At 37.8% G+C, this 16,556-nt stretch overlaps 2 protein-coding genes across 2 annotated transcripts; one reads left to right on the top strand and one right to left on the bottom strand.

Moving 5' to 3' along the window:
* The first annotated feature begins 409 nt into the window (after positions 1-409).
* On the top strand, positions 410-3,255 carry LOC121265653 (protein FAR1-RELATED SEQUENCE 5-like). Its single transcript, XM_041169343.1, has 7 exons — positions 410-557; positions 651-1,987; positions 2,294-2,623; positions 2,727-2,798; positions 2,885-2,950; positions 3,065-3,115; positions 3,223-3,255. The coding sequence occupies exons 1-7, from the start codon at positions 410-412 to the stop codon at positions 3,253-3,255; spliced, it is 2,037 nt and encodes a 678-aa protein (XP_041025277.1).
* A 4,552-nt stretch (positions 3,256-7,807) lies between these two features.
* LOC121265652 (putative calcium-transporting ATPase 13, plasma membrane-type) lies at positions 7,808-8,239 on the bottom strand. The gene has a single exon (XM_041169342.1). It carries the CDS (start codon positions 8,237-8,239, stop codon positions 7,808-7,810), a length of 432 nt encoding a protein of 143 aa, XP_041025276.1.
* Positions 8,240-16,556: the final 8,317 nt, after the last annotated feature.

Below are 16,556 nucleotides of genomic sequence, written 5' to 3'. Positions count from 1 at the left end.
TTTTTTTTTAATCAGAATGTATTGAATAATGGACCTTAGATTTTGAACCTTAAAATTTTGGACGTATACAGTTTATTATTGTATTATTTTGGACCTTGTATGAAAATGTTTGTTTCCCCACTTTTTGTGCATACCAAGTGGTCCAACTTTTTGTTTGTTTCTCCACTTTTTGTACATACAAAGTGGTCCAACTTAAAGTACTCTAATTGATTGGTAAAATGTCCCCTTGAGTGTACTGTTTTTAATGTAAAATCCATTGTCAATAATTACAACAAAAACAAATCATACACGTTTATGTCAAATCCCTTTGATTGTATATGATTTCTTTCAATATTCAAGTTAATATCTTGATTTGAATGTGGTTGAATGTGGTTGGATATTCTTAGGTAATTCAAACACTAGAGTTGCAATGGATTTTGATATGGAACATGTAGATAATGAGTATGACGAGGTAGAAGTTGATGATGAGCAAGAATGTGCTGAAATAGTCGATGAACCTAAGGTCGGAATGACATTTTCATCTGCAAAAGAAGTTTTGTCTTACTATATGAAATATGGTAAGCAGGAGGGATTTGGAGTGTGTAAATGAAATTCTAAACAAGATGATGATGGTAATGTCAGATGGTTTATCTTAGTATGTGTGAGAGAAGGCACATCAAAGAGTAAGGCTGCTAATGTTCTGAAGCCAAGAAAAACGGAGAAAATAGGGTGTATGGCCAGGATTAATGTGACGATGAATGATGAATGTGTATATACCCTGACTAAAGTAAACTTGGAGCACACACACATTTGTAGTCCAGGAAAGGCAAGACATTTCAAATGTTTTAAGAAGGTTGATGCTCGTGTAGCTAAAAGACTTGAAATAAATGACGAGGCAGGAATACGAATGTCAAAGAATTTCAAGTCTCTAGTTGTTGAGGCGGGGGGTTACGATAAACTATCATTTGGGGAGGAGTTTCGAAATTATATTGACAAAGCAAGACAACTTCGTCTTGGGGTTGGAGGCGTTGAAGCTCTATGTAACTACTTCCAAGAAATGCAAAAAAAAAAAAAAAATCCAGATTTTTATTTTTCCATAGACGTGGACCATGATATGAGATTAAAGAATGTGTTTTGGGCAGACGCCAGAAGTAGAGCTATGTATGAATCATTTGGAGATGTGATTACATTTGACACAACATACCTGACTAATGCCTACAAGATGCCCTTTGCACCGTTTGTGGGTGTGAATCACCATGGTCAGTCAATCCTATTCGGGTGCGGATTGATATCTAATGAGGATGCACATACCTTTGAGTGGTTGTTTAAGTCATGGTTGAAGTGTATGAAGGACCAACCACCAAGTGCAATCATCACAGACCAAGACAAGGCAATGCAAATTGCAATTGCTAGAGTGTTTCCAGCGTCTAGGCATCGCTTTTGCTTGTGGCACATAATGAAAAAACTTCCTGAGAAGTTTGGGTCACATGCTCAATATGATGAGATTAAGAGTGCATTACAGAAATGCGTGTATGACTCTTTAAGTGAGCATGAATTTGAAGAACGTTGGTTTGATTTCCTCGACATGTATGATTTGCATGAGAATGCATGGTTGGGATCACTATATAGTGACCGACATTTTTGGGTGCCGGCCTACGTTAGAGACACATTTTGGGCTGGAATGTCAACTACACAACGGAGTGAAGGCATGAATGCATTTTTCGATGACTACGTTAACTCAAAGACCACTCTAAAGCAATTTGTTGATCAGTACGATTCAACTCTTAGGAGGAAGGTGGAGAATGAAGCCATTGCCGATTTCAATTCATTTAATACTGTGATTCCTTGCGTCAGTCACTATCCTCTTGAGGAGCAGTTTCAAAAAGTATACACAATTGCCAAGTTCAAAGAAGTACAAGATGAATTTCGAGGATTTCTATATTTGACTACCTCGTATTTGGGATGCATGGATGGAAGATACACGTATGTAGTAGCCGATGAGGTTCGAGTGAGTCATAACTTAATAAAACATGCAAAGTACAGTGTTTTGGTCGATTAAGATCATATGGATGTTAAATGCAGTTGCAAGTTGTTTGAGTTTAGGGGTATATTATGCAGACACGCTCTTCGTATCTTGGCTCTGCTAGGCAAAAGTACAGTACTATCAAAATACATCTTGGATCGGTGGAGGAAAGATATAAAGCGAAAATACACCTTTGTAAAAAATAATTATGAGTCGAGTAGCAACCACAATGGAGAAAGGTACGACAGGATCCAAAATTCCTTCTATGAACTGTGTTCGAATGCTTCAAAGGCTGAGAGCAGCTGTGTGAAATTAATCAGCCAAATAGAGCAGTTGAAGCTAGAGTACCCTGGCACCAATTCTCAGTGTGGTAGCGAACCAGTTGATCCACATACTTCCATGGAGGGCAGGAAAAGTGCAGTTCTTAGTCCATTGGTAGTTCGAAGTAAGGGAAGACCACCATCAAGGAGAAAAGCCCACCCTGTTGAGAAGGTTCTTAAGAAAGTGAGTACAAAAAGGAGATTGCAATGTGACCCTGTTGAGGTTCTTGGAGAGCAGAGTAGTCAAATAGCAGATCAATGCAATGTGAGCGGCACACAATATGTATCTCCTCAAACCCAGGTATTTCATTCCTTTCGTGGTTTTTTGTTGTGAAATCAATATGTATATTTTTGCCATATTTTTTTGTTGTCTACGTGAATAATGCTATTATATATTGTTACAGGATATAACAAATCAAGTTTGGACACATGCACCGGAATTTTTTTCTACTCCTTTGACTGCTCCTCCTTCGCAAGTAAACCTTCACATGATATAAAAAATAAAGTTTGTACCACTATTACATTTTGTTAGTTTTAACACAACATTTTTTTATGCCTATAGTATACACACGGACAAGTATACATAACGGATTATTTAGGAATTGGAGCGACTGCTGCTCATTCTCAGGTAAACCTTCACAAAAATATAAAAAATAAAGTTTGCTTGGACACATTATGATACTACATTTTGATACATTTGACACAATATTTTTTTTTATGACTATTGTATACACACGGGCAGATATATACAACAGATTATTTGGGTATTGGAGCGACTGCTCCTCTAGTGCAGGTAATGTCAACGTAAGATAGTAATGTTGTTTTTTAATTTTTTATTGTTGTTCTTACTAAGTTTTGTTTCTTTAGGTCCAACCATCTTAATTACATCTATCGGATCAGGATGATTATCAGGACAAGTATAAATGGTGGTGATATCCAAGAATGTTTTGGTGGAAATGACTATGTACGGACACAATTATTGGAGTATATTTTGATAAAAATTATTGGAGTATATTTTGGTGGAAATTATTGGCGTGTGATTTTGGTGGAAATTATTGGAGTACGTGGTGGTGTTTTGGTCCATTAAGTAATTGTAATGTAATATTCAAACATACTTCCTATAATAGGCTTAGTGCAATTTCCTGTAAAACAATTTGTATTAATGGAATTAGTGCAATATCCTGTAGTGCACAATTTTGTGATGGAATGCGATTACATGGAATGCTATATCTTGTAAAAACTGAAGTTGAAATTGTCATGTGGAGATATACACAGATCTGAAACTGTCCATTCATTCACAAAAGCCAAATATTTACAAATTTACAACAAGAACCCAAATACACAAATCTGAAAATGCCCATCCATTACATGTCAATATTAGAGGACATCTCAAAACTGTCCAAACCCCAAAAATACCAAACCAAAGTTGGGTAGAACCCAACAACAACAACTGCAGCTCCTACCCCAGCACCAAATTCATGCCCATCCAGCAACTGCAACTTCTTGGTATCATCTACACATTAATCCATTAATCCATAACTTCCATTACAATTACATTAATCCAGCAACTGCAACTGCAAATCCATAACTTCCATTACAATTAAATTAATCCATAACAGAGGTATTTTACATCAACATTATATGGGTACTTATATGGGTACTTCTAATAAAAATAAATGAAAAATAAGAACACAATCAGCATTGCCACACTCAGTCCAAACTCCTGTAACAAGATTAATAAATTTTGATTCATAAATCCAAAACGTCCATTACAATTACATTAATTCTATTTCAAAAGTAAGCATAATTCAATAAGTTAACAATCCTACCAAACCAAAGAGAACTTTGTACTATCCTTAAAGTGTCATGGGCATTTCCCTGAAATTTAAGGAAGAAAAATCTCCACCTTTTTCCTTCCACTTGCTAGGTTAAGAGAGGACATTATCAATGGTAAATATCATTTGATATTTTCAAGCACAATACCAAACTTGAAGGCATAGAAGTTGCCTTGGAATTACAAATGAAAACACTAAGACTTAGGTAACTTCTAGTTGTAATTGGGAACAAAATATAAGATATACATGAAAAATAAAGTAGATGAATTTCAGGGTAACCTTTAACATCCAAACTGCAACTTTCCTTCCTTTAATTTTTTTTCCAATTAAGCATATTAATTGTTACAATAATGCTAAATCAATAACCATAAATCAGTACAGAAAACATTTACAACAATTGTTTTTTTTTTATCAGTAAAACATTTATAACAATTGTAATTCAAACAATTAATAATTACAATATATAACCCATCAATAATGGCAAAAACTTAGAGGGGCTGAACATAAATCATGCCAGAAAACATAAAATAGAGAAGTGAAAATAAGGGACAAGCAGCAAACTGTGCCAATCGGAGGCTCTGTTGTAATTCTAACCATAAACTTAGAGGCTCTGTTGTTGTAAAGTGGGGAAACAAACATTTTCATACAAGGTCCAAAATAATACAATAATAAATTGTATACGTCCAAAATTTTAAGTTTCAAAATCTAAGATCCATTATTCAATACGTTTTGATTAAAAATAAAAAATAAAACTTAATACGTCCAAAACTGTATACATGAAGTTTGAACACACAAAAATCTAAGGTCTAAAACTCTCCAAGACAAAAGGCTTAGCAGGATACGCCATTAAAAACAGCTTCTTTTTATTATTTAAGTCATAGTGGGTTTGTATTTTCAAACATATTTTATGATTTTGAGCACTGATTTTTTTTAATATTTGTAGATAAAAATCCTAATATTTGAATAAAAATAAAGAAAAAAATGAAAGAAAGATCACCGCTTGGAAGAAGGGAAAAACGATGCCGGCTGGACTGTAAGTAGAGATCTATGCTGAAACTAAAGGGAGAAGGCGCCGAGACGGTGAACGCTGTAACGATACAGAGAGGCAGGGATGAATGGTAGGGACGGGCTGGTCCTGGGTTCTTTTTGCTTTTTGACTCTTTTTTTTTATTTATTAAAATCATGTGGGCTGAATGGCTGGTTTGATTTTTTTTTTGATTTTGACTTTTTTTTTTTGGTTAAAATCACGTGGGACTCAGCTTTTTATTTCTGTTTTATTTTTTACTTTTCTTTTATGAAACGTGGCCTGCCAAGTCAACTAGACATGTCATTCGGTAAAAATTTTCTGTGGCCGTAGCAGCTCCCATTATTTATTACACGAGCTGACAGAGCTGCTCATTCTGTGGTGTTGACTGAGTGATCTGTAAGAGACAAAGCGAGAGGCTCGGCTGAGAGTTTGGGATTAGGGAAATGATACTTGTAGTCGTGAGTGTGTAAGTACTGTATAGTCGCTTTGAAATAAATAAATAAATATGAGATTCACATGAAAAAATAATAATTTTTAAATAGTAAATCTCATTCTTTTTCAAAGCGATTGCATAATATTTGTACATTCCACGACTGTATGTAACAGTACTCTTAGGATTAATATCGGATAGTTGCTAAATACTCGTTGATTTGTGATTAATATATGATATTGGTGTTGGTTTCGGTGTGGGTTTTTGGGTTATTTTTTAAGTATTTCGATTGGTTGGCTACAGATTTTTCTGGGTCGTTCTTGGGTCTTTGTGGCCGTGGGTTATTGTTGTTTCCGACTTTGAATTGATTTTTTTTTTTCAGTTTTTATTGATGTTTCGTGATTTAGGTGTGTGGATTTGTATTTGAATTTGTAAAGTTGGATCTTTTTCTCGTTTTCTGTTGGTTTGAATATTTAATTTGCGTTTTTTCTCATCCTTATTTGTTTTCATATATTGTATGAAATTTGAAAAAAAATTTAGTTCCTTTATTGAAAATTTTGTGATGGCTAATCTTACATATTATCATGGAATTCTAGGCTGTGTGAAAAGCATGCTTGCTTTTTTGAGGAGATTTTGATCGCTTTGAGATTGTTATATGTTTCTTAGCGAAAAATTGAAACTTTTTGGTTCGCAAATGAGGTGGATCTAGCAATGGACTCATTTTGTTTGACTCGAATAAAAGAAATTCCAATTTCTTTTCAAACCTTTTTTTTTTTTTTTTGTAAATCAATTTCTTTTCAAACTTGATAACTTCTGAACTTGGAGATGGAAGTATGGTCCATAATTTTTCCTAGATGTTGTATCTGATTTCCGTTCTTTGTCATCCAAGGTCGTTTTTTCCCCTTTCTCTTAAGGTTACTTTTATGTTAAAAGTAAAAGGTGTGTTTTCATAGGATGGAGAATAGACGTATATAGAGATTTCTATGGTGAGATTTTATTCTTTTACATTAAACTCTTGAACTCACCGACATATATGCACTCACTGATGCCCAATTCGTTGTTTATTGTATACTAAAACAGGTTAGATTTCATTTACGCTCATCTGATAGTTAGGTTAATGGAGTAGATTTAATCAGAGTTGTCATTCTATTGTTTTGTTCTCAACTTACAAAGTTACTGAGATAGGTGTAAAACATATAGGTTTTAGGTGTTGTTTATGTGTGAGATCAATTGAATCGAGATGCATGTGTTGGATCTGCTCAAATTTCTATTTAGTACCTTGCGTAATATGTTGGAAACTGGTGACTACGGTTTGAAGGTGTAAGGCAGATTCAAAGTTATCACAGTTGTAGATTGTGGCTTAGTTGTGGGAGATTTCTATGGAGCACCAGTTACGCTTTATCTTCTGATCCATAAGTTTAATAATTTTCAGTTAAGTAGGTGTCAGAAACTGTCTCGTGCATAGAAACGATCTTCTTTGGATAGATGTTCCACGAAACTAAATCCATTTTCTACCCTTTTTCTTCAGTTTGGGTTATCGATTTTCAATTTTCTGCCCATTCTAGGGACAGTCTATCATCTACACCAGCTAAGTCAATCTCAATTGTATTTATCCTATTACCTATATTCATTGGCGACTTCTTGCTCAAATGTTTAGTTGCTCTTAGCAACTCCTAGCAAATACTTGACTAGCCAGCCACAAAATCAAAAGAAGAGGAAAGGAACAAGGTGAAGCCCTTGAGGTGTAAGTTGCCATCGTATCTTTTGTGAAGATTGGAAGCAGAAGTGTCAAACAACCTACTTCCAATGTGATTTAATAACCATGATCATGAATAGTTGCTTAACTTCTAGGAAGGGGTTGGCCTGGCAATTATACATGATCATCAGTGGGACTTAAAGTCTAGGGAGGGCTTGAACTAGGGCATATAAGAGCCAAGTGCTCATGGTGCAAGAGCATTTATTTACCTTGGCACTCAAATGGCCCAGTTGCAATGTATTCATTGCATGCTTATAAATTTCTTTAGAGATGCACTGAACCCTAACAGGAACCTAAATTAAGCGAGCAAATTCTTTGGGAAAAAAAGTAAAGTAAAACCTGAAATAGGTGCTACCGCCCATCGATGGATAGTCAGCGTCTGAGTTTGATGAGCTTCACCTCATGATGAGTAGATTCTAACAGAGCAGAGAGTACTGTTACTCTAGGTTCAAATACATGAGCCAAATGGTCCACTCAACCAATCCCATGACATAGCCTGGTATGCACTTCGTAGCCCAATCGATTGCCCCTAAAACCATCCCAATTACAAGACATGCCACCCACTGCACCCAATTCAATTTTGCATTGCCCACCAGGATATTTTCAATCTCAATAAAAGCAAACTGCAGTACAAGAATAACGATCACAGCCACAACAAACAATCGGTGATGGTGAATGCCCCGAAACACATTCTTCTTCTCTAGTTCCCTTGCATTCACTAGGTTAAATACTTGACAGAGAACAAAACTATTGAAAATCATGGTTTCACTAACATTCTTACAGATTCGTAGGATAGCTTGCCCTTTGAACTGGAAGGTCACTAAGATGGTAGTCTGATATAGAGTTTGATTGAAAAGCTTTCCCCACATAGCCTTTGTGATAAGTGGTTTATTTTGTCTCAATGGCGGCCACTTGTTCATCGATTTCTGAAGATCTGTTGGTGGCTTAGTCAGTAGCGCAAGACCGCCAAGAAGGGCAACAACAAGGTTTGCCCAAAGCAATTGGATTGCCGTAATAGGAGAATATCCAAGACACACGCTTGTGATGGAGGTTATCAAGAGCCCACCTTACAATTTCAACTAAGAAACTGAAATTTCTTTCCATGATGACAATGTCAGCATATTCTTTGGGGATCTCACTGATCCCCATCACAATTCCCACATTAGCTTCTCTTATTGATGGAATATCATTCGTTTTGTATCCAACCATTGCTACTACACGGCCTTTTTCCTTCAGACACTTCACAAGAAGAAGCTTATCAGAAGGTGAGGAGCTTCTCATGACAGTGATATTATCTACTTTATTCATCCTCTCTTCCTTGCTGTAATTTCGGAAGTCTTTACCTTCAAGCACCATTCCATTTGAGCAAGGAAGCATTTCACAATTGAGAGCTATAGCTTCCACCTCCGATATTTCATCTTCTAAAATCAATATGATGCTAATTCCAGCCCTTTTCAAAGCTTTTATTGCGTTTATTGTTTCTGCCAAGCACTTGTTATCTCCCAGTTGGTCGAGTGTTGGCCAAGCATATTGGTCAAAGCAGATGTTTGTAACTGAACCCATGGAGAGACAAGTGAAAGGGTTTTGGGCAAAGTCTTTGCCAGATAGCATCCTTCTATTCCAAAAAGTAATAGCAAGTTTGATTACAAAAGGTACTCCTTCCATTACATACCAACCAGAATTGGCATGGCAAATGAAGTTGTCATGACAACGATCTTTGCATTTGGTTTCATGAAAACTTTGTTCATCATATCCTTTATCTCAGTTGGTTTCCCTTTTAGCTCAGGGAGATTAGAGTTAGCATCATCTCTTCCAAGCTTAAAACAAAGGAACAACACTACAAGGAGAAGAAATAGATTAGAAGCCCAATAATTTGTATGTTGCTGCTCACATGTTCAAGTTATGCTGGAAGTGTGGCCTTGAAGGGGCATGGCATGGTCGCTGATAAAGTGCATCAAATGATCACCACCCCATGTTATGTCCATGCCCACAGAGGTAACTAGCATGCGCCCACTTCCATCAATCTCCTTTGCACCACATAGCATAAACGGGTTCGCCATCCAGTTTTAGGGATTCACCAGATATGAACAAACCATTAGCAAGGACCAAATTATACTCCCTATCGAGGCATACTATGTCCCCCAACAAAACTTTGCAGATGGATATTTTCTGAATGCATCCCCTTCTGAAGACATTGACTTCCAGTGATTGCATTTACAAGGGCTTCTGCTTTTCTAGGATCTTCCATGAAAGCTCAAGGAAAAGGTTACGTACCCCGGAGTTTGGGGGGGGGGGGGGCGGGGGGGTTGACTTTCCTAAGGAGGAAATATTTCCTGAGTTATAAACTTTTTTGTACTTGATAATTTCCTAGCAAGATCCTTCAAGAACTCATGCCGGAAACACGAATCAGCTAGCTAGCTTTTTCTTTTTGAGAAATAACATATGACATTCATATATAATCAGTAGATACAGAAAGTCTTCCAATCCAAACATAAACAACAAAGGAAGTTACATAACAACAAGGCCAGCAGCATCCACCATAGTGCTACCCAAAATAAAATCTGGAGGTTCATACCACCATTGAATGGTATCACTCACATAACATACATGATGTCGTGCTAAGCGATGAGCCTACTCATTGCCTTGTCTACCAATATGTAGATCAACATCAATGAAATAAAAGGAGGATAATAGAAGTTGTATCTCCTGTATCAAAGAGCTAAAACTTAATTGCTGCTTTTGGTTGGAATTGTTGGAGTATATGTGGAGACTGGTTTTGGAGCTGAAAAAGGTATTTGCTGAAAGTTGGCTCGACATCGCTCGACATACCACTTGAGCGAAGATCAAGTCCGAGAGTTCACTCGAGTCCCGCTCGACGCTCCACTCGAGCGAGACATAAACCTTAGTGTTCGCTTGACACTCTACTCGAGCCAATGTTCATTTGGCTGTTCGCTTGAGGCATGCTTGACACGCCGCTTGAGCGAAGTACACAGTTTTGCCAGATTTGGGTTTCCAGCGCCACTCACTATATATATGTCATATTAGACTTGTGTTGAATGGCCTCAAGCATATTTTGAAAGGGAACAATTGTCTAGTGAATGTATATTGTGTGAGAGAGCAAAAAGTCATAGGGAGTGTGAGTTGAGATTGAGTGATTGTAATCTCCTCTGATTAATAATATTTCTGCAGCTCTGTGGACATAGGTAATTTGTCGAACCACGTATATTGTGTGTTGTGTTCTTGATTGTGTTGCTTTTACTTTACTTGCCATCGTTGGTATGTGTATTTTGCATAACATTTTACAACAAGAATTAAGTGCCTCCACAATCACAAGAGAGTCCTCCTCAAATACCAAATGTGAAAGTCCCATATGATAAATCATCTGAAGCCCCGCAAGGCAACACAAGTCTCAATATCATCCACTACATAAATCCCCTCTTCCTTCCGAGACATAGCGATAATCATATCCCCTCTTTCATTTTGCAAAATAGCACACGCTCCAGAATGTTTTAAAGAATAAAAAACAACCCCATCAAAGTTCAGGTTCCATGCCTCACATGGAGGAGGATGCCAACTACGTAAGGATAAATTTTTATGAACCTGTCGATAGTTCCAGACTAGCTTATAGTTTTCAACATAAGCGAAACAACTATCCACAATTGTATAGACAGTAAATTTTGTTTGCTGAAAAAGTGTCAAATTAAAAACAACCAAATTCCCGAAGCAATAATCAAAAAACGAGTGAGGATAGTGGTATCAGATTGTTGCATCAATTCCCAAACTACAGAGTTAAACCGTCCATAAGAGGCCAACATAACCATATCAGTTCCAAAATATTTCTCCCAATTAACTAGATGAACAGTCGAACATTTGCATAATTTTGAAATAAATGAATCTTTGTAGGTAGACTGTCACTACAAGCCCTCCATATGAAATTTTTTACTTTATTCTGTAACAGAATGAAGAAAATGGAAAAGTGCAGAAAGGACGCAGAGAAAGGGAGAGAAAATTGTTCTCTGAGTATATTTGTCTTATGTGCAGCTTTACATGGACCATATATATACAATTGCAAAAAGGAATCTTCTAACAAACTATTAAAGAACAAATACATAAATACCCTTCTGTACAGCACATCAACAAAAGATGATAAACAGACTAACTAAATTATTCTGCATCAATATATGGCTCCTTTCCTTTATTTAAAAATTGAACTTGTTCTGTCTCATGCTCTAATACCCCCCCGCAAGATGGAGAGTGGAGATTGAGAACTCCCATCTTGGATAAGTGATGATGAAGAACAGTGGAGGGCAGAGCCTTTGTTAGAAGATCAGCCAACTGGAGGTTGCTAGGAACATATCGAGTAGAGACACTTCCATCTTGAATTTTGTCACGAATCAAGTGGTAATCGAGCTCAATATGTTTAGTTCTCTCGTGGAAAACAGGGTTAGCAGCAATGTGAATGACAGCCTGGTTATCACAATGCAGTAAAGCAGCTTGAGGATGAGGTATTTGAAGTGTGGAGAGAATGAAACGCAACCAAGTAAGCTCAGAACAAGTAGCTGCCATTGATCGATACTCTGCCTCGGCAGATGAACGAGAGACGATGGATTGCTTCTTAGATTTCCAAGAAATCAAGGATGATCCCAGAAATATGTAGTAGCCAGTTACTGAACGCCTGGTATCAGGGCAGGAGGCCCAATCCGAGTCGCAATATGCAGTAAGTTGAAGAGAGGATGAGCTGGAAAGAAGTAGCCCCTGACTAGGTGCAGCCTTGAGGTATTTGAGAATTTTCTGGGCAGCTAGTAAATGCATATCAGTGGGTTGAGCCATGAATTGGCTCAATGTTTGAACACTATAACAGATGTCAGGCCGAGTGATGGTGAGGTATAAAAGGCGACCCACTAATCTTCTATATACACTCGGGTCAGATAAAAAAGTGCCAGTAGATTGAGTCAATTTCAGATTTTGTTCTATAGGAACCTTAGTTGGTTTGCTGCCCAAACTTCCAGAATTTGCCAAAATATCCAAAGTGTATTTTCTTTGGCACAAATGGATGCCCTTTGAAGACCTTGCAATCTCGATGCCAAGAAAATACCTCAAAGAACTGAGGTCCTTAATTTTGAATTTGCTGTCCAGGAAAGACTTCAACTGGTTCACAGAATTGATGTCATTGTTGGCCACAAGAATATCGTCGACATATACAAGCAAAGCTGTGAATGAGCCATTGAATTCCTTGGTGAAAAGACTATAGTCAGCCTTTGATTGAGAGAAACCAGAATCAATTAGAGAAGTAGAGAACTTAGAGTACCATTGCCTCGAAACTTGTTTGAGGCCGTATAAACTCTTAAGTAATTTACAGACTTGGGTAGGTGTCCCTTTGGTATAACCGGGAGGTTTTCTCATGTATATTTCCTCATTTAAATCCCCATGTAAAAAGGCATTGCTTACATCAAATTGATGTAAATGCCAGCCTTTGATTGAAGCAATTGCCAATAAACATCTCATGATAACCAACTTAGCAACAGGTGAGAATGTCTTGTGATAGTCTACCCCGTCAAGTTGGGTGTAACCCTTTGCTACTAAGCGGGCCTTTAACCTCTCAACTGACCCATTGGAATTATATTTCACTTTGTAAACGTATTTACAATCAATTGGCACTTTGCCAAGGGGTAAGTCTATAAGCTCCCAAGTATTGTTTGCTTCTAAAGCTGCTAATTCTTTGTCCATGGCTTGACACCAGCCTGGATGTTTCAGTGCTTGTTTATAGGTATGAGGTTCAAGGTGGGTGGAAATACTAGTGAAAAAGGCACGATAAGCAAGAGAAAAATTATGATAAGACAAAGTATTAGCTAAAGGGAAATGTGTACCATGTAGAGGACCTTGCTGCCTGGTCAAAAACTGGGTTGAAGACGTGAGAGAGGTCTGGTCACAATGAAAATCCTGCAAGTACTTGGGTGCATTCCTAGTTCTGGTTGACTTGCGAGGAGGAGGAGGAGGAGGAGGGGGTGGGAGAGGTGGTGGTGGTGGAGAGGGAAGGGAAGAATAGTTAGAAGGTGAAGTGGAAGGGGAAGCAGAAGTGGGTAAGGTTTCAAGACAGGATGGTGAAGAGTTTGGCATGGGTGAATACTGAGAAGAAGGAGAATTTGAGGGGAAAACAGAGAGGGTTTGTGATGGAATATTAAAAGGAGTAGGAGTAAGACGAGGAACAAAGGAAGTAGGAGGATTATTAATGGTGGAGAGACTTGTATTGAAGGGAAAAATGTTTTCATGAAACACAACATCACGGGAGAGAAATATTTGTTCAGTTTCTAAATCTAACAATTTGTAACCTTTCACTCCAAATGGATAACCCAAAAAAACACATCTTCTCCCCCTCGGATCAAACTTCTTTCTTCTATGGGATAAAGTAGAAGCAAAACTAAGGCAACCGAAAACTCTCATGTGATGGTAGGTAGGGGGCTTATGAAAAAGACTTTCATAAGGGGTTTTATTATGGAGTAAAGGGGTGGGGGTTCTATTTATTATGTAGACAGCAGTTAGGATAGAGTCACTCCAATATTTGAGAGGGATATGTGATTGAAACTTTAAGGCACGAGCTACATTCATGATATGTTGATGTTTACGTTCAACTATCCCATTTTGTTCGGGTGTTTCAACACAACTTGTTTGATGAATAATACCCTTGGAGGTAAAAAATTCCTTCATGTGAAATTCCTTGCTATTATTACTTCTAAACATTTTGATTTTTGTTTGAAATTGTGTTTCAATCAAGTTGTAAAAACTCTCAATACAAGATCTCACAACAGACTTAGTTTGCAGCATATAGACCCATGTGGTCCTTGAAAAATCATCCACGAGTGAGGAAAAATCTGGAACCATCAATTGCAACAATGGAGTTTGGACCCCAAATGTCACAATGAACAATGTCAAAAGCATGCAGAGATTTAGTTGTGGAAAGGGAGAAAGGAAGACGATGTTGTTTGGCTAAAGGACAAACACAACAAGGTGATTGATTATTGGAATGCAAATTCTGTCTTACAAGGGGATCATCAATTAAAAGTAATCTAGAGAAAGAGATGTGTCCAAGACGACAATGCCATAAATCACAGATTGAATTTGGGCAGCTAACAGAACTACTAATGAGCTGGTCTTTGTGAAGGAAAGCTAGTAAAACATCAACCAAAGCTGAGGGTGACACACCAAAGCGCAGCAAGTGATATAGGCCACCTCTCACTTCACCCATCTCAATCGTTGTCCAAGATGCTAAGTCCTGTACAAAGCATGAATGGGAAAAGAAAATAAGGCAGCATGAAGAATGAAGAGCAAGCTTTTTAGCAGAAATCAAATTGAAATTAAAAGAAGGAACACAGAGCACGTTTTTCAGCACCAATTTATTTGTTAAGTGGACAACACCAATGTGGGTGACAGGAACATTTGCACCATTTGGTAACTTAACCAAGGAGGAAACTGTGGCTGTGACAGAGGTAAAATAGGAAGGGCAACAGATCATGTGATATGTTGCTCCTGTATCAATTATCCAAGGAGTGGTGTGCGAAGAAATAGATTTGTGTGTTTGAAAGGAGAAACAAGCAATCATACCAGAAATTTTTGATGTACTGAGATGATTAGGGGATAGGGAAGAGGATGGTTGAGCAACGGAAATGGTGGCCATGGCTGAGCTGGTGTCCTTAGATTGTAGCAAAGCAATCAGTTGATTGTATTGATTCTTGGTCAAAGCCATTGTCTCAGCAGGTTCTGCATCGGGTTCATCACTTAAACAAGACCGAGGAGTAACAGTAGTAGCAAAACTCTTGTTCTTGCCATGGAGCTTATGACCTGGGGGATATCCATGCAATTTATAGCACTTCTCGACAGAATGCCCGGTCATGTTACAATGAATGCACAGGGGAGGTGAAGCATTCCCAACTTTAAAGCAATTATCAAGTGAGTGACCTTGAATTTTGCAATGGGTGCAATAAGGGCGAGCTGATTTCTGTCCACCAGAATTGGTAGATTTCGAGACATGTTTAGGATGAGAGGAATTGGTGTTAGCCATCATGGCCATGAGTTCTGAAGAGGGGGAGTGATTAAGCATTTGGTGTTGATGCTCCTGTTGTTGGATCATAAAGAAAACTCGATTGAGAGGAGGTAAGGGTTCAAGTAGCATGATCTGATCTCTAGAAGGGGAATAAGAGTCAGATAAGCCCATAACAAACTGTATAACACAATCTCAATCATAACGCTCATGGATAATCTTTAGCTTGCCACAATCACAAGCAGGTAGAGGGTCATAAATAGCCAATTCATCCCATAAACATTTCAGGCGACCAAAATAAAGGCTAACAGAATCCTGACCTTGGGAGAGACTAGCAAGATCTCATTTAAGTTGAAATATGCGAGGACCATTTTGTTGTGTAAAACAATCCTGAAGCTCAAGCCAGAGAACCCTGGAATCATCAACCAAGGCGAGGCTGGTTTTAACAGAGCTACTTACAGAATTTTGAAGCCAAGAGACGACTAAGTCATTGCATCATTTCCATGCTTCCAAAAGTGGATTAGTAGCATCAGTTGGTTTAGAAAGAGTCCCGTTGATGAAGCCAATCTTGTTTTTGGCTCGAAGGGCGCGACTCACAGCATGAGACCAACTGACATAGTTGCCAGCAGTCAATAAATCTGAAACCAATGCAGCAGTGGGGTTGTCACCATTGTCGATACGAAAGGGGTTGAAAGGATCTAAAAATTTGAGAAACCTTTCGGTAGAGGATGAATTGTGAAGTGTTTTAGGGGCTGCGTTTTCAGAGTCAGATGTCATGGCGTAGGCTTAGGATCGAGGGGCTCTCTGATACCATGTAACAGAATAAAGAAAATGGAAAAGTGCAGAAAGGACGCAAAGAAAGGGAGAGAAAATTGTTCTCTGAGTATATTTGTCTTATGTGCAGCTTTACATGGACCGCACAGCAACGAAAGATGATAAACAGACTAACTAAATTATTCTGCATCAATATATGGCTCCTTTCCTTTATTTAAAAATTAAACTTGTTCTGTCTCATGCTCCAATACATTCGGGAGCTGTAAGTTCCAGTGTCTTCCAAACAATCTATATGATGAAATCTTATTCACTACAAGCTATAGATTTAAGTACTTTAATTGGGGTTCCTTTTAGTTTTTAGCATGCACTTAGGTTTT

The sequence above is a fragment of the Juglans microcarpa x Juglans regia genome, chromosome 5D, assembly GCF_004785595.1.
Source record: "Juglans microcarpa x Juglans regia isolate MS1-56 chromosome 5D, Jm3101_v1.0, whole genome shotgun sequence".
Taxonomy (NCBI): domain Eukaryota; kingdom Viridiplantae; phylum Streptophyta; class Magnoliopsida; order Fagales; family Juglandaceae; genus Juglans; species Juglans microcarpa x Juglans regia.
This window is presented reverse-complemented; position numbering and strand designations above follow the sequence as displayed.

Coding starts and splice junctions, on each gene's coding strand:
- LOC121265653 (XM_041169343.1), top strand. CDS start 410: ATGGATTTTGATATGGAACATGTAGATAATGAGTATGACGAGGTAGAA. Junction 2,799..2,884: donor TGACTGCTCCTCCTTCGCAA/GTAAACCTTCAC, acceptor TTATGCCTATAG/TATACACACGGACAAGTATA. Junction 3,116..3,222: donor CGACTGCTCCTCTAGTGCAG/GTAATGTCAACG, acceptor CTATCGGATCAG/GATGATTATCAGGACAAGTA.
- LOC121265652 (XM_041169342.1), bottom strand. CDS start 8,239: ATGTGGGGAAAGCTTTTCAATCAAACTCTATATCAGACTACCATCTTA.